At 43.5% G+C, this 17,161-nt stretch overlaps 2 protein-coding genes across 4 annotated transcripts; both read right to left on the bottom strand.

The window, feature by feature from the left end:
• Nucleotides 1-943: 943 nt before the first annotated feature.
• LOC4330422 (uncharacterized) lies at nt 944-4,267 on the bottom strand. 3 transcript variants are annotated; one of them, XM_015770483.3, is made up of 7 exons: nt 4,081-4,267; nt 3,871-3,961; nt 3,376-3,491; nt 2,320-2,379; nt 2,174-2,239; nt 1,298-1,507; nt 944-1,191 (listed from the first exon to the last, which is right to left on the bottom strand). In XM_015770483.3, exons 1-6 carry the CDS (start codon nt 4,135-4,137, stop codon nt 1,313-1,315), a joined length of 585 nt encoding a protein of 194 aa, XP_015625969.1. In that variant the 5' UTR covers nt 4,138-4,267; the 3' UTR covers nt 944-1,191; nt 1,298-1,312. The 3 variants fall into 3 exon arrangements, with proteins under 3 accessions (XP_015625969.1, XP_015625970.1, XP_015625968.1); XM_015770484.3 differs by having other exon boundaries at nt 1,306-1,507; XM_015770482.3 differs by having other exon boundaries at nt 944-1,507.
• Nucleotides 4,268-6,400: 2,133 nt separating this feature from the next.
• LOC4330421 (protein NRT1/ PTR FAMILY 8.3) lies at nt 6,401-9,916 on the bottom strand. The gene is made up of 3 exons (XM_015767550.3): nt 9,716-9,916; nt 8,477-8,570; nt 6,401-8,356 (listed from the first exon to the last, which is right to left on the bottom strand). The coding sequence occupies exons 1-3, from the start codon at nt 9,767-9,769 to the stop codon at nt 6,780-6,782; spliced, it is 1,725 nt and encodes a 574-aa protein (XP_015623036.1). The 5' UTR covers nt 9,770-9,916; the 3' UTR covers nt 6,401-6,779.
• Nucleotides 9,917-17,161: the final 7,245 nt, after the last annotated feature.

Here is a 17,161-nt window from a genome sequence, read left to right as displayed (position 1 = left end):
ACCATGTTATAGATACTCCATCCGTCTCGGAATATAAGCATTTTTTAGAGTTGGACACGGTTATTAAGAAAGTAGGTAGAAGTGAACGTGGAGAGTTTATGATTGGTTAAGTAGTGAAGATATGTGAGAAAAGTGAATGGTGGAGAGTTGTGATTGGTTGGGAAGAAAATGTTGTGGAGAAGTTGTTATATTTTGGGACAAATATTGAGAGCTAAAAGTTGTTATATTTTGGGACGGAGGAAGTACCTAGTAATATATTCATATATTCAGGATTTGTCAACATCAATTGTTTGCCCAATACTCCCTATGTCAAAAAAAAAAAAAGGCAAACCCTGAGTTTCCGTGTCCAACTTTGACTCTCTGTCTTATATGAAATTTTTTTTATAATTCGTATTTTTATTGTTGTTAGATGATAAAATATGATTAATACTTTGAAAGTGACTTGTCTATTTAATTTTTTTTATAATTTTTTCAAATAAGACGGACAGTCAAACGTTGGACACGGAAACCAGGATTTGTCTTTTTTTTTGGACGTAGGGAGTAGACCATACAGATAGATATTCATTCACGATTTGTCAGCATCAACAATTTGCTTGTCAGCATCAACAATTTGCTCCGAATAAACAAAAAACTTGACAATCTGTTTCGCCAAAAAGATTACTATAATTCAGTATGTGAAATCAGTTGAGTACTTGAGTTCATCAGAAACCAGTGTGTATTTAGTTCAAAATGTATATCCCTGCACGTCAGTCCCAGAATATAATGGCTTTCAGATTATTGCCGTGCGCACTGTTTGGTGTAACAGATTGCAGGCGACCAACCAACCAGTCGAGGGCTCCAGGAATCCAGGCTCGCTCCAACCAACATCGACGCAAGTATAGGCCTTCTTTCTTGTCTCCGGTTCTGATGTAGGACCGTCAGAGAAATGTGTCATGGGATCAGATTTTGTTGATACAAATTGCATTTGCCAAACATAACTTTACACAAACTTTTTACATCAACATGCGTTTCACTCATCACATGTGAACAAATGCATCCGATAGTTAGCTGTAACATTCAAGGAAATTCACAAGACTCGATGGGTACTACTACACTACTACCCATGACAAAACTGCAGTGGTAATGTTTCAAGTAGTCAGGCTCTCATGCATCTTTTGCCTTCAGTAGAATCGACACCGCGAAGCATATCGCCTGAGCAATGTAAGGTGTGACCATGTAAGGCCTTCCACACCAAGATAATTTGTTCCCATGATCATCTTTGATGCAAAGATTGTTAGTGTCAACGGAAGAATCTTACAGGCAGACCTGCTACTTAGAACAATGAGGTCCCTCCTGAGGGGAGGCGACCTGAGGCTTCCAGTCCCTTCAGAGTACTTGCCAACCAGTCCAAGCCCTCATAAAGACCATCACCTTTGAGGGCACAAGAGCCTTGGATATGCCAGATGCGATTCTTTAAATCATAGAGGCCAAGGCCTTCGCACACCTCCAACGGCGTCATTGCCCCTTTCTGACAAAACAAAGGAATGCTGCATTAGACAGGATCAGCAATTCGGCATAGATCGTTCTAATTACTAGTAGTAGTAAATACTAGAGGGCAAACATGCCATCCTATGAAAAAGTTTCAAAGGCTTCACCGCATATTCAGATTCTGTCATCATCTATTTGTTCAGATATCATCCTTAAAAAATATGGCAACCTGCATCCTATTATGGTATGTTTGATGGCAACTAGCATTACTGGTGCAGTCACATCAGATTCAGACATGCCACAGAAGCACAATCTCATCCATTCGTGTATTGAACTAAATTACTGGAATCAATAGCAACCCAACACAAAACCAAATAAGGTGCAACTTTACAACACTATTATAGATGAAAAATTGTGGGACATCATATCTTTCCACGAATGTAAAAGATCACATGATGCAAACAGCTCACGAGTAACACTACCTGTTTACCTTCATACAACGTTCACAACAGTCTAGAGAAGTAAAACAATCCTCTTTGTTATATGAATGAATGCTGGGAAATACATTTATGGATGGCAATACGGAACATGTTCACAGGTTTCAAACACATGTGCATTCAAGCACGTGTTGCCCCGCAAAAAAAAAAAAAAAAAGAGCACGTTCATGTTAAAACACAAAAGGAGTTCTCAAGTGCTGTTGACTTACCATATCTTGTTTATTGGCAAATACCAATATTACACTGTTAAGCATCAAAGGATCATTAACGATTGCCTGCAACAAAGCCACCAAACCTTAGCTTCACTAACAAGGCAAGCTATCTGATGAGCATAACTTAAAATAGCTTATTAAACCTGAAACTCCGCTTTCGCTTTTCCGATTCTCTCTCTATCCAATGAATCAACTACATAGATCTGCAAATCAGAACGTGCAAAAATAACATATAGGAATAAGTTGCTATTACAATTTATAAATGTAGTTGGGTATGCTCATGAATACATCCGAATTTCAGTATCACGCCGATCTCTCAAGGAAAACAAATCAACAAGAAAATAGAATAAAGTTTTACTGACGAGCATCATCTAATTAGTAACTGAAGAGTAGTATGGTTTACATTATAGACATAACATTAGCTAATTAGTAACTTCATTAGGTAATATAGCACAAAATAATCCAGAATGAGCTTATATCTGGAAAGATGGCTCTGTTCAGCTGTAATAAATCAAACCAAATCAAATCAAGCAAAGATATCATTTACAGTATCAACAAAAGAGCAATTCATTAAGTGTTGAATTAGTAGAAACATTGCTATAATCTCATACAGTGAAAGATCTGACAAACTCGACAACATTATCCATTAACTGGATAATTAAGCATGATTATATTATATTACAATACCATTACATGAAAATAGATAGTATGCCAAGCACAGGGTACTTCTAGATCCGTAAGTTTTCATGTTAATTAAAAGAGAACTGGGAAATTCTATACCACTCATTTGGGTTATCTCACTATCATAATTGTTTAAATAAATGAGTTCTATAACTCCACATAAATTCAAATCGAATTACCATAGATTTTAAACACACATATTTGCGGTATCAATATTGGTATGCATTTAATTTTTTAATTAAAAATGTTCAAAGGATCATCTAGCAACCTCACCAGCCTTATGGATACTTTGGATAAAACAATTGCATACATGCCATACAACTTTAACCAATAAGTCAAACTAAGAAATATTTGTCTCAAAGTCAACCACAATAACCTATGCAGAATGGCTATATAATACTATATCATTACACAAGTCTGTCAAAATCAAATAACCACTTCTTTCCTTCTTTAATGCAACGATGCACAAATCTTTCACGTATTCCCAAAAAGATAACCACAAAGGAAACAAAACATACCAAACCATCCGTATTATTGAAGTAATGCCTCCACAGAGGCCTCAACTTCTCTTGGCCACCGACATCCCATACTGTAAACATCACGTTCTTGTACTGTACTTTCTCAACATTGAACCCTGGTGGTACAGCACAAAGGCAGAAGCATCAATCAGTGTCCCAGCAAAGTGAGATGTCAGATTTTTCAAATAACCCCATAAAAGCCATGATGATAATATCTGTTAAGCGTTAAGGCCAGTCTGATGAGCAAACTAACTGGTTGTCTCTCATAGGATAATTGCTATCTTAAGGGCAAATCGATGCTTGCTAATCAGAAATATCAGATTCTTCCCCCATCTTGCTAATCCATGTGGAGTTCATAATTCTTTTTGCCCCTCTGCTGCCGACGGAGTTAACTTCTTGACTAGTTTAACCGTAAAGCCTTGATTTAACTTCGAATTTCGCACAGAGGACATGAGCGAAAAAAAAAATATTGCGACAAAGTAATCAGCAACATACCAATCGTAGGAACAGTCGAAAGGACCTCCCCGATGTGCAGCTTGTACAGGATGGTGGTTTTGCCCGCGGCATCCAGCCCAAGCATCACGACCTAAAGAGCAAGCGTCACAGAGCAAAAATCAATCAAGAAGTTCTCGAAGAACACACCCAAAAAAAAAGAGAATATTCTTCTTACTTTTGACAAACAAAAAAAAGAAAAATCACCCATACCCTCATCTCGCTGGTGCCGAAGAAGGCATCGAACAGCTTGCGGAACGCCTGCCCCATCCGCCGCGAAACACGGATCGATCAACCACCGAGAATTCCTCGCACGAACGCCAAGCTTCTACTATTTCTCGTCGAATTCCCTCTTCTTCTTCAAGCTGTGTGGTAGTACGAATGTACGGTACAACTGCGCAAGGCGTCAGAGCGAGGAACCCTCCTTTTCTTCGTCGAAAAGCAGCGTTCGTTTGTTGAGGGACTTGAGGCAAGCCAGCAGCCCAGAAAGTTCGAGAGGATATGCGTAGCATCTGGGCCGTCCGTTTGGATGCGAGCGGTGGGGATCGGTGAGATGGCATCGCGTAGGCAGCACGCGGGCTCTCCTACCTAGCTGGTCTCTCGGCCACCTGCGGCTGCGGGCCGGCGACTCCGTTGGCGACTCCGTCAAACCATGAGCACAGAGAGCGTACGGGCACACGGTTTATTCTTTTTTCGTCTCTCTCTTTATGGGCTTGATAAGGCCGGTGCACGGCGCAGGCTGCGAGCCCAGCGTTCCATGGACCAACTAACTTTGCCTGCCTGTCATGGACCGTAAATTACTCGAACAGTCAATGAGGCCCAAGTAGGCCCAGTTACCAGGTAACAATTAACACAGTCCTTTTTCAAATGGGAAAAAGTACACTGAAGGTCCCTCAACTTGTCATCGAGATACAAAATCATCCTCCAACCACAAAATCAGATATTCGGCGTCCCTTAACTAATCAAAACCGATCACAATAGATACTTCGGTAGTTTTGAGCCTGATTTTGTCCTACGTGGCACACGAGTCAGCGTGAGACCCACATGGGCTCCACATGTCAGGATGCCCGATCATCTCTTATTTCTTCTCTTTTCTCTTTTATTTTCTTCTCTTCTGTATTCTTCAGCGGGGAGGCAACGGGGCCGAGACGGGTGGTGGCCGAAGCGGAGCAAGTCGGCGCTCGCGGTTCTCCACGCGAAGCGGAGCAGGGGGCGGGAGCCGTCGGAGTTGGGCGGCGACGAGGCGCCAGCAGCAGCCGCCGCCGCGCTCGCCTCCCACCACCGCACTCGGTTGAGGGCTAGGAGCTTGGCCTCCGCCGCGTTTGCCTGCCACCACCGCGCTCCCCTTCGACGCCTGCGCACGGCCGGTGCATGCCCGCGCTGTGGAGCTCCGCCGGGCTGCCGCCGTGGTTCCCCAGGGGGCGGCGCGAGCTCGCCGGCCTCCGCGCCCCCCTCGTGCGGCGGGGTGGCGTGGCGATGCGGCGGCAGCGAGCTCCTTCTCACCTGCGCGATGGTCGCTCCGGCAGCGAAGGCAGTGGTGGGGATGGAGTCGGCGACGAGCGCGGCGGTGAGGGATGGCTTCGCACGAGCGTCTATACGGGGTGCTCACCATGATGACGGTGACACAGCTGCTCGCGGGATGGATGGAGATCGGCGCAGGCGGCGGGCAAACGAGCTCGCGAGGAGACGGGAATCGAGGGGCTAAGGGGAGTCAGAGGAGGCTCAGAGCACGCGGCGGAAGCAGCAGCAGGACGCCGCCGGCGCTGCTGCTTCGCCGGTGGCGATGGAGATCGGCGCGCTGCTGCTTCCCCTCAACTTCTCTCTTCCCCCTATTCGATTCGGCGGGGACGGCTGCTTGTTGGTTTGATTGCTTCGAGCGCGCCGCCGTGTGGCTCTGTGTAGGTTTCGTCGGCGGCGGCGGCAGCGGAGTCGTGGAGGGGAGGGGAAAGGGATAGAAATGGCGGCGGCGGCAGCAGCACCAGAGTCGTGAGCCTTCCTCGTAGTCGGCGTCCGCGTCCGCGTCGGCCTCGGCGTCAGAGGCGGCCGGCTTCTTGGCCTTCTTCTTCTTCTTCATCGGCGGCGTGTGCGGGTTGGACTCGGCAATGCGTCGACACCTAGACCGCTTGCTGCGTGCGCCGAGATGACGAGCACAAGCGGCTCCTGGCGCGGCGACACGGACGCGGTCCACCTTGACGTGGATTGAGAAAGAGAGAGAGGAGGAAGGGAGAGAAGAGGGTAAAGAGATGATGATGGCATGGCATCCTGACATGTGGGGTCTACGTAGGTTCCACGCTGACTCGTGAGCCACGTAAGATAAAACCGGTGTCAAAACCACCGAAGGACCTATTATGACCGGTTTTGATTAGTTAAGGGATGTCGAATATCTGGTTTTGCGGTTGAAGGATGATTTTGTAACTCGATGACAAATTGAGGGACCTTCGGTGTACTTTTTCCTTTTCAAATGTCACACAAAAATTCTTCCATTGTTTCCCCCTGTTCAAATGTCACACAAGTTGTATTTTGACAAAAACGATTCTCTAACACTTCATTTTTGAATGAAGTACTTCTTTCCTTAGATCGAATTGCATATGAAAAAGGTACATTGGCAATCATATCCTGTAATCTTTCAACAAAAAATGATCATCTAAAAAAAGTGTTGCTGACATGCCATAGGATCTGTGCAGCACTTTTTTTTAAAAGAGAGAGAGAGAGAGAGAAAGGGGAAAATAATTCTGCACTAATTTTCTTCCTGTACTACCTTTCACCAATCGCCAATTGGCAATTGTGTCTGTACTCTGTAATAATCTGTACTGTACTACTACCTTTCACCAATCGCAACTTGGCAATTGTGCAAAAATGTAATCGAATCTTTCTTGTGTTCGACAAGCAGCTGCAAAGCTAACAATGACGTCTCACGAGAGCACGGTCTTGAGCTTGTAGTTCTTGGCGAACCCGCTGTACACGACGAAGTTGAGCGTGCACATGGCCGCCAGCATCCAGAAGAAGTAGTCGAGGTGGCCCTGGTTGAGGTCGTCGGAGATCCACCCGTGGCCGCCCGCCGTCGCCGTGAACGCCTCCACGACGGCGTAGATGAGCGAGCTCAGGTAGCTCCCGAGCGCGATGGTGAGCAGCGCCAGCGACGTGCACGTGCTCTTCATGGTGTCCGGCGCCTCGCCGAAGAAGAACTCCAGCTGCGCGATGTAGCAGAACACCTCCGCGCCGGCGAGGAAGAAGTACTGCGGCATCTGCCACGCGATGTTGATCGCCTCGCCGCTCGCCGCGGCGTTGAGCCGCTTCGTCTCCACGAGCGCGGCCACCGCCATGGCGAGCGCCATGAGGAGGCGCCCGGCGCCCATGCGCTGCAGCTGCGACGGCTCGCCGGCGGCTCCGGAGGAGGAGAAGCCCCTCAGCGCCGGCACGATCACCTTGCTGTAGAGGATCACCCATGTCAGGACGCAGAGAACCTGGAAGGAGCTTAACGACGCCGCCGGCACCGGCACCGAGAAGATGTGCATGTCCATGGCGCTGCCTTGCTGGATGAAGGTGGTGCTCATCTGCGAGTATGCCGCGGACACGATGATGCTGGTCGCCCAGATGGGGAGCAGACGCAGAAGGATCTTGAGCTCCTCCACCTGCGTCACGGTGCAGAGCTTCCACGAGCTCGCCGCCTCCGGCCTCTCCTCCAGGTCCGACTCCGAGACGACGGCCGCCTTGTCAAGAAACGTGAACTCGCTGGTGTGCGCGATCTTGGGCTGGGAGTCGACCTTGTCGCTGACCTCGTACAGGAGCTCGGCGTCGGCGGGGAGCTTCATGCCGACCTTCCTGAAGGCGGCGACGACGACCTGGGCGAGGCTCTTGAGCGGCGTGCCCGTCGGCAACCGGCGCTTGTACATGGGCGTGGCGAGCACGAACGCGGCGAACGCGACCGCGATGCACGCGGTGGCGATGCCGAAGCCGAGGCCCCAGCTGACGTTCTGCTGGATCCAGACGAGGAGCACGCCGGAGACGATCAGGCCGAAGTCGACGCAGAGGTAGAACCAGCTGAAGAAGGCCGCCTTGCGCTCCCTATCCGCCGCGCTGTCGTCGTCGAACTGCTCGGCGCCGAACGGCAGCAGCGACGACCGCACCCCGCCGCTCCCGACAGCCACGAGGTACAGCCCGACGAACGCGACGGTCTGCGCCGCGGCCGCGCCGGTGCCGCACGTCGCGCCCGCCGCGCACAGCGCCGCCGTGGCCGGCAGGAACGCCGAGAACGTGACCAGCATCATCCCGAGGAGGTAGACGGCGAGGGAGATGAGGATGGTGTTGTAGTTGCCGAGGAACGTGTCGGCGACGATGGCGCCGAAGATCGGGGTGAGGTAGCTCGTGCCGTACCACGTCGTGACGTTGGACGCGCTGGCCAGGTTGCTGCCATGGAGGACGGTCTCCAGGTACACCACCAGGTTCGTCGAGATGCCATTGAACGCCGTGCTCTCCAGGCATTCGAACCCTGCACCATTTGCACCGGCCTCGATCCAGTGAGCACTAGCTCAAACTGACACATTGTTCCATGCATATTGCATTGCAGCTGCTGCAAATAAACGAGATTTTACTATGCGCCAATGCTTACCTAGAACTATTGCAGGTGCCTTGCTGCCGCCGCGTTTCTTATCCTTGAGGAGTGGCACTTGCAGGCTATCATCTTCAGTCTTTGGTCCGTGACTCTGCAATTTGAGACAAAATAGCACAAAATATTATCAGAATTCAGAAGCAAGGAGAGAATATCTGAATTTGCACGCACATCTTCGTATCAGAAAAGAAAAGGGGAAAAAAACGAATCGACACATATTAATTTGTGTGTTTGAAAAGTAGTGGATGGTATGACGTAATGCAAACATCAGTGCTTGTGATTGTCGGGTGAGGAAGAAAGAGAAAGGGTCCTAAGGGGGTGTTTAGATGGGGCTAAAACTTTTTAGCCCATGTCACATCGAATGTTTGGACGCTAATTTAGAGTATTAAACATAGACTAATAAAAAAACTAATTTTATAAATGAGAGCTAATCCGCGAGACGATTTTTTAAAGCCTAGTTAATCCATAATTATCAAAAGTTTACTGTAGCATCACATTGTCAAAGTCATGGCGTAATTAGACTCAAAAGATTCGTCTCGCGAATTAGTCCAAATTTATGGAATGGGTTTTGTAATTAATGTATATTTAATACTTTAAATTAGTGTCCAAACATCCGATGTAACAGGGACTTAAAATAAGTCCCTAGAAACCAAACAGCCCCTAAACTCCTCGTAGGGATTTGGTGAAGGGTAGACGAAACAGTAGTTGTGGTGTGTGTGCTTGCGTTTCATAATTTTAGCCGGTTCTTGGAACCTTCTCTGGGCACCGCGTGTCTGATAGTGACAACATGTTTGATGTATCTATCAAGTGTATTATGATTATCTGTGTGTATTATGATTATCTGTGTATTTTATTGTCTTTTGAGAAACATAGTATCCTCTTATCTTTGGTCAAATATTGTTGCTGCGAGCTAAGCCACCTGCTCCCTTCCATAAAAAAAATCTGCATTCTTGCTGTCGTCATTGCTCAGCCAAGATTGTGTTTTCTTCAAAGATAGATGTACCGGCGCATACTTCTGATCTCAATTTTTTTTCCCTCGTCTCCTGACGCGAGTCCTGACGCGCTGCACTGCCATTTTGGGCACCCGGTACGCGAGGAGGAAATGAAGTGAACGCACTGTTGAAAAACTAAACTGACAAACTGCACCAATGCTGAGACGTGTTGCAAGGTCGATGGTTGCACTGTGGCCTGAAGAGAGATGGGAAGAGAGATCGAGATTCGAGAGACGGCGGCCATTACCTCGGGCAGGAGCGCCGCGCGCTGTCCGCTCTCCATGGCGTCTCCGGCGTCCATGACGATATACGAAATTCGCCGAAGAGGTCAGTGTCTTGTCAGCAAATGAGAGCTTTAAGTTGAGCAGGCTAGCCCCTCTTCTTCTGTGCTTCCCTTCCCAGGCTTTGCTCTGCTCGCACGCTCTCGCTCGGCTCTCCTGCTAATGATGGAAGAAGCTGCGACAACAGCTTATATATATATATATATAGCGCGCGCGCGACAAGGTGGTGTTGCTGTACAGGTGAAGTGCGGGATTAGTTAAGCGTCGCCGTCGCGCGCGCAAGATTAATTACTAGTCGTACTTTGTCACGGGCATGCGTACTGGGCGCGCGTACGAACGCTTCAAAGCAGCGGCCCCCCGCGGTTGGTTTACCCCGTACAAGATCCCGCGGCCATATCACCTAAAAAAAATTCTTAATCACATTCACACCCAAGGCCAACACTTCTTCAACCAACACCCGCACTGCATGTAGCCATGCACAACAAAACAGACGGAAGTTTCCATGCGTAGAGCGGTAGGCGGAGGGGCGCGAGGATTGTGTCGGATCTTCCGAAGAATCGTCGTCGTCGCCGTCGCGCTCGGCTCTCGGCGTGTGCAGTGCAAAAGCTCGTGCGCGCGCGGTCTCCGGTCGCCACTGGCCCTACCCACCCATGTCGCCATGTCGGATTTATGTTGTACTCCTCTCCTCTGGGCAGAAACGTGGGTGGTTTACTACTTTGGCAGTTGGCATAGGGAAGTGGACTGAACTGGGTGGGTGGAGATTGGAGAATGGCGATATCATGCCGGAGTTCAGAACCCGCGGCTTGGGCTTGGCCATGTCGCTGTCCGTGTGGGTAGGTGGCAGTGAAGAGAGGGAGATGAAGATGCGTAGATGGGCCGTGGATGGATTGGCAGGAAATTTTGGGGTCAAACTTTACTCGTCGATTGTGATCATTACGACAGGGATGTGATCCCGTTCGAAGCCCTATCCTTTTTTTTTCTCCCTTTATCTGTATTTGGATATACCTGTACTGCACCAATGAGTTTTGCCATTTCGGCCGAGTTTTACGATCGTTTTTTTTTTTTTTGCGTTCTTCCGAGAATTGGATGCAGTTTCATGCGTGGAGTGGAATTAGAATTGTTCTGCCAGGGTAACAGTTAACGAAGGCATTAACTGGAGATAGATGGTAGAAATGCTGAAGAAAATGTGACACGACGTATTTGCAAGGTTTGACAGTCCCGTTATGGTAGATAAAACTGTATTAATTTAACTGAATATACTAGTCTCATCTCAAACTTAGTCCCAACTCTGAACTGTGTTCGCACAAAAAATGCCCCAAAACTCTGAACTTCAGAAGTCATGCATATATATGGATTTACCTGCCAGAGCACCTACTGCTCGATGAAGCGTGGAAATCCAAGGGCAAAAGACACAAGAAGCTCTGATTTCATCTCGAAATAATTTTTTTTGAAGGAAATCTCGAAATAAAAATTAACCAGCACGTGTAAAATTAGGAGAACCCTCTCGCTGTCAAGCCAAATGAGGATGGAGAAAGTTTTTAGGTTCGCAAAAGTCATAATGTCTCGTGGAATTCAACCCTGCAGTGAAGTTCTGGACCTTAGGAAAGGTAGCTATTCCAAATTTCCAGTGCACTCTTAAATCTGATGCATACAGGTATTTTGGATTTTGAGACTGCCTATTATTAGTCACTAATTAAAATTTTTAAACAGTCACAATTTGGGGTGGTTGGAGACACGTGGTAGTCTGTTCTGCGATACGTATATTGTTCTTTCACACAAGGAACTTAAGGAGATAAAATGCCTGGTCAATCCTTTAACAAACTGCCTGTTCTTGCCCTCTAGGTAATGCTGACTGTCTTCTCAGATTAGCAGGGGCAGAGCTAGAGTGTTTGAGGGGGGTGCCCAGGAACCCGGTCAAGAAAATTTTGTAGCTATACTTGACCTATTTTCACCATGTGTGTACCCCCCTCGATACAAATTTAGACACCCGCATTAGCTTAAACTTGATATAAAGCAGAGTAAGTTAAACAAGTGGCACCTCCCTCCATCTCGCTCTAGCTCCGCCCCTGCAGATTAGCATACATTGATAACGTACTAATTGTAACGCGATCTTTCTGAAGATGTTTCACCAAACATTGGCTAGATGTCACTGAAGGAAACAGTTGATTGTTTTTCTTCAACTTCAAGAAATACTGACTGACCTATAAAAAAGTAATTTCTGCAACAGTTGGATAGCTGATCCAAGATTGCGTCGATTTTTTCAACTCTGTTAAAGTATTAACAAAGTATCAAGATATTGTGATTACGATGATGAAGTAGGTATAGGGAAACAAAAGTCAAGAGTTCATGTACAAATGGTATAGTGGACTCCCATATGTACAAAGTGAAAAATTGAATGAAAACAGAAAGTGATGGAAAACTTTGGTCATATGAAGTTTACCAATCTTGTTCATGTGCTTAGAATGTTCTCCATGTGAACAAACAACACGATGTGCTTCGAATGTTCTCCATGTGAACAAACAACACGTGCCACAATGAATTATATAACGAATTGTGTAAAACAGAACAAGGGTTAAAATTCGTTGTGTCAACGCAAGATTCCTGGTCTTCTCTTCTGGAGTGATGAACAGATAAGCGCATGCAAATTAAGGAGAACCTTCTTATTTTGATCACAGGACCGTTCCAATTTTGTGGTGGTTGTGAGATTCCATCTCCATAATGTAACTATATAAAATTGATAAGAGGACTACAGCTATGCAGTCAGACGTAAACCATATCAGGTTTTTGACAATTTCCCCCCTTTAGTTGCCCTGTTCTCAGTCATCAACATCTTACATCAAGAAAAAATCTTCTGAGTTTTGAAGCTTGCTTGAAGAAAATGCAGAACTTGCCGACAGATATGTGTTTTATCTTTTTATCTTGATAAACTAGACTTAATCCTGCCAATAGGTTGGTACAACTAATACCTGAAGTTTCTCTTACCACAATCCAACTACAGCTAAAACCTTCCAAAACTGATCAGATCAAATCTTGAAATTTGACCAAAGATATCATCCTTGAAAAGGTTGGTGGATAAGTAGGTGAATAAGTGCTAAACATAATCAGGCATGCAGTCAGAGAATATCAAGAAGCGAAAAATTATGGGGAAATGAGAAAATGACATTAACCTGGTAGTAGTTTTCACTTTTCAGCCACTTCACAATTTACGCCAACGTACAATCACCTACTGCATGCATGAATTTCTTGCTGTTGAGCACTGCACAAATATCTTTTATAGTTTCGACGGAGATATGAAACAAAACAGTATACTAGCTAGCTTCAAAACTTAAGAAACATAAAGGTACGAACATTGCCATCAAGGGAACATATATTAGTAGCATATATACGTATGAATACTGCCACCAGGGCATTTATACTAGCATCGAAACTTAAGAAACGTAAAGGTCCGAACATTGCCATCAAACCCTCTTTGGTCCGTATTCTGTAGCTTGTACTTCCTCTCTGTCCCGTAATAAGATCATTTATAGCTCATTCAGTTTGTCCCAAATTAAATAAGTTTATTTTTAGAGTAATCATTACATCGGAGTAAAAGTAGAAATAATTATATTAGGAGTAGATAAAGTGAAAAATAGTTACACTAGGATTTGATGAGGTCGGAGCATCCAGTCTTTTTTGGTTTTATATTGGTATGTGTGAGATGGGTGTAAAATGAACTTATTTTGAAATGAAGGTAGTAGTATATGGCAAGTAAAATAAATGCTACATGGTGTAATATAAGCAGCTAAAGTTGATTCAGATACCAAACAAGGAATGTTTCTGAAAGTGTTCAATTTGCTGCTAGATTACTAGATATGCAGTCCTGTCTATTTTGATAGTGTTTCATAAATTACCTCCTTATCAGTTTAAGCAGTGGTTCTAAACAAAATACATGGCATGAAATTTATCATGCCAGTGAAAATGATTATAGATGTATTTACATGTTACTCCTGAGCTATCAAAGCCACGCCACAATATTGGATCAAAGCAAGGAACTAGAGAAACTAATTGATTCTGCTGAACTTCGAATCCGAGCTGTATAATAGAATATGAAAAAGGAAATATACGCTTTACTGTACCAGAAATCAAGGTACAAACAGTTTCACCTTTCCATAAAGGAAAAAAGCTCCTGAGTTACAGCAATGAAATTGAATACTCCTGAGTACTTGAATTGCATGTCTATGTCACAAGGACACAAATTGCCGAAAGCAAATCTTCTTCCCTGGTTGGGGTAGTAGATTAGCAGTAAGTTCAGATATCAACTTGGCAGACTGTGACATGTGAGTAGATTAGCAGTAGCTCCAGAGTTCAGATATCAATTTGGCAGACTGTGACATGTGAACATGTGTCCTGTACTAATATTCGATTTGATCCATTGCTTCTGATATCAAAAAGCAAAAGATCAAACAGGTTTAATAAAATAGCAGATAATACAGAAGTTGCAGTAAACAATAACAAACCAAAGACCCTGGCACGAATCCGCGGCTCTACGCAGCTGAATTAACTCTCCTTAGATAAAGCTGCATATATAGTGCTAAAGAGATATTAAACCAAGTAACCAACGGCGGAAACCCACTGCATGGTGGCACAGCCCAGAAAAAAACTCAGACGACGAACGAACCCGACCCGCCGCGAGTGGCGCAGCGCGAAGATGCGGCGGCGTTTTTCACATGGCGGCTCGAGATGGCCGGAGAGGTATGGCCGAGAGGGCAGTGTAGTCAGGTGAAGTGGAGGCTGCGCCGCGCCGTCGGAGCTACGCCGGTCGCCGGAGACCAGCTAACCGACAGAGGACTGGGCTGAAACAGATGAATCGTTTGGGCTTTTGTCAGTCAATGCGCGTCAACATTTTTTTTATTATATGTTTTGGACCTTTTTAAGTTTTAAATTTCAAAAATAAATTATGGCAAGAATTATTTCTAAAATTTGAACCTTTTGATCACACTATCCTACCTAGTATGATAACACTATCATAATACTCGTAGCGGATGTGATAGTTTTATGTTGCCACAATGCCACAGTAGTAAGACCAGCAAAGCCAAATAACACTATTAGTCTACTACATCATCAGCATGGTAGCATTATTTCGTCACGGCTGTTTGGTTAGCATACTAAAAAAGTTTAGATTTGAAAATAAGTTTTGAGAGAGTATATTCGTAAAATAAAAGGTTAAAAAAGGTTCAATAAATAAAAAAAACATTATCATGCCCCTACGAGGACTATATATAGATTGTTCAGTTGAATTCATTTTCTAAGATTATTATGTGAACATGTGAAGATCATGTAGCATATTCCAAACAAGACCTTGAAATGGTCAATGGTTTTCCCTTTTGCGGGGAATCAAAATGGTCGATGTTGAATTCACCTAAAAGAGATGTAAATTTTGATTCATGCAGCGTTATTACATGAATGGTGAAAACAATTTACAGTTCTTCCAGGAAGTGAACTAAGGAAAGGAGTTGAAGCAAATACAAACTCCTTTTGCTTGTACTCCATCCGTCTCTAAATATTTGACGCCGTTGATTTTTTTAAACATTTTTGACCGTTTGTCTTATTAAAAACTTTTGTGAATATTATTAAAAAAACTTGAGTAGTAGTAGTATATTTAACAATGAATCAAATAATAGGAAAAAAAGTAATTACTTAAATTTTTTGAATAAGACGAACGGTCAAACATGTTTAAAAAAGATCAATGGTGTCAAATAATTAGCGACAGAGGGAGTAATAAATAACGGTGTTAACTTTTGAACACATATTTAATCATTAATTCGTCTTGTTCAAATATGCACTTAAGCATGATTTATATATCTTGTGAATTTGTATAAAATTTTTTAATGAGACGAATGGTCAAATATGTGCCTAAAAGTCAATGCGTCATCTATTAAATAACTCAATATATATAGTTATATAGTTGACAAAAATTCACCTAATTGGAACCAGCTAGTTGAAAATTCTTCATGTTCTCGAGCCTATAATTGACCTGATACGATACGTACCTTTCTTATGCAAAATATAATCGCGCGTACATGAAAGCAAATAATAACACGTGGTACTGCTAAAAAAGTTATGTAATGAATATATCAGAAATAAGTTGAGGTTTTGTTGATATTTGAGACCCTTACCAACTTCCCATTCGATGACATAGCACGCTGATTAATTACGTGGTTGTTGAGAAGATATATATATATATATATATATATATATATATATATATATATATATATATATATATATATATATATATATATATATATATATATATATATATATATATATATATAGACGACGGATAAATATCCTGCTCAGTCAAAATGATGCAAGCGCTGACAGATTCACTCCCCTTCTTCTCTCATTCCATTTTCTATTCTGCTGGTAATGCATTCATCAGCATATATATTACATGTGTCATGTTCTCTATGTAGAAATCTTCCATGCTTTATTTCTTGAAGAAATTGAAAGTAGCCAGAAGATCATAAGGACGCTGAAGAATTAGCTATATCTATTTGAGTAAGTTGGTACAACTAATAACTTTCCTTGGCATATTCTTGTGTTCACGATTTTGTTCAGACCTACCTAAAACCTCACGTATTAATAAGCTCGTTAATTATTTATTTGACTTGAAATGATCATAAGAGAAACAGTACTACTGTACTTTGCTTTGACCAAATTACTTCAGATATATTATTTATTTTTTTAAAAAAATCAATTCGGTAGTACGAACGACGAAGAGTAACTGCAAACATATATGTTTGGACAACTATTCTCTTACTTTCTCTATCCAAAAGTGTCTAAGGTATTTCATTTCTTGTTTTTTTTCAAAAGTCTAAGACATATTGTAGATTTGTAGTCTCTCCTAGAGTTTGAAGTTTGTCCAAAAATAAACCATCTCTTACATTCTTACCTACCACCAATCCGCAAATCGAGAAATTTTATTACTCCAATACCCCTCACCTACCCATCAATCAATACAATTTTTACATTAATTAAGAGTATTTTGGTCTTTTGTTTCTTTTCTTAATACTCCCTCCGTCCCATTGACCACTCGTCTTATTAAAAAAATTTATTCAAATAAAACGAAAAGTTGTGCTTAAAGTACTTTGGATAATAAAGTAAGTAAAAAAAATAATTCTAATTTTTTTAATAAGACGAGTGGTCAAACAGTGCAAACAAAAACTCAAAATCCCTTATATTATGGGACGGAGGGAGTAGCTTCTTGGGATACTAGAGTTTAATTTTATTAGGGACAGAGGGAGTATGTGCTAAATTAAATTATTTATCGGAATCGAAAAAACTATCTTAATACTTATTGGTTGTATATGTATATATATAGTTTCCTAGTTCTGTCACATAATATATAATATATGAGTTAATTTCTTTTT

The sequence above is a fragment of the Oryza sativa genome, chromosome 2, assembly GCF_034140825.1.
Source record: "Oryza sativa Japonica Group chromosome 2, ASM3414082v1".
In the NCBI taxonomy this organism is placed as follows: Eukaryota; Viridiplantae; Streptophyta; class Magnoliopsida; order Poales; family Poaceae; genus Oryza; species Oryza sativa.
Note: the sequence above shows the minus strand (reverse complement) of the source record. Positions and strands in the feature narration are given on the sequence as shown.

Coding starts and splice junctions, on each gene's coding strand:
- LOC4330422 (XM_015770482.3), bottom strand. CDS start 4,137: ATGGGGCAGGCGTTCCGCAAGCTGTTCGATGCCTTCTTCGGCACCAGC. Junction 3,962..4,080: donor TCGGCACCAGCGAGATGAGG/GTATGGGTGATT, acceptor CTTGCTCTTTAG/GTCGTGATGCTTGGGCTGGA. Junction 1,508..2,173: donor TTGCCAATAAACAAGATATG/GTAAGTCAACAG, acceptor TTGTTTTGTCAG/AAAGGGGCAATGACGCCGTT.
- LOC4330421 (XM_015767550.3), bottom strand. CDS start 9,769: ATGGACGCCGGAGACGCCATGGAGAGCGGACAGCGCGCGGCGCTCCTG. Junction 8,571..9,715: donor GCGCGGCGCTCCTGCCCGAG/GTAATGGCCGCC, acceptor CTCAAATTGCAG/AGTCACGGACCAAAGACTGA. Junction 8,357..8,476: donor GGCACCTGCAATAGTTCTAG/GTAAGCATTGGC, acceptor CAAATGGTGCAG/GGTTCGAATGCCTGGAGAGC.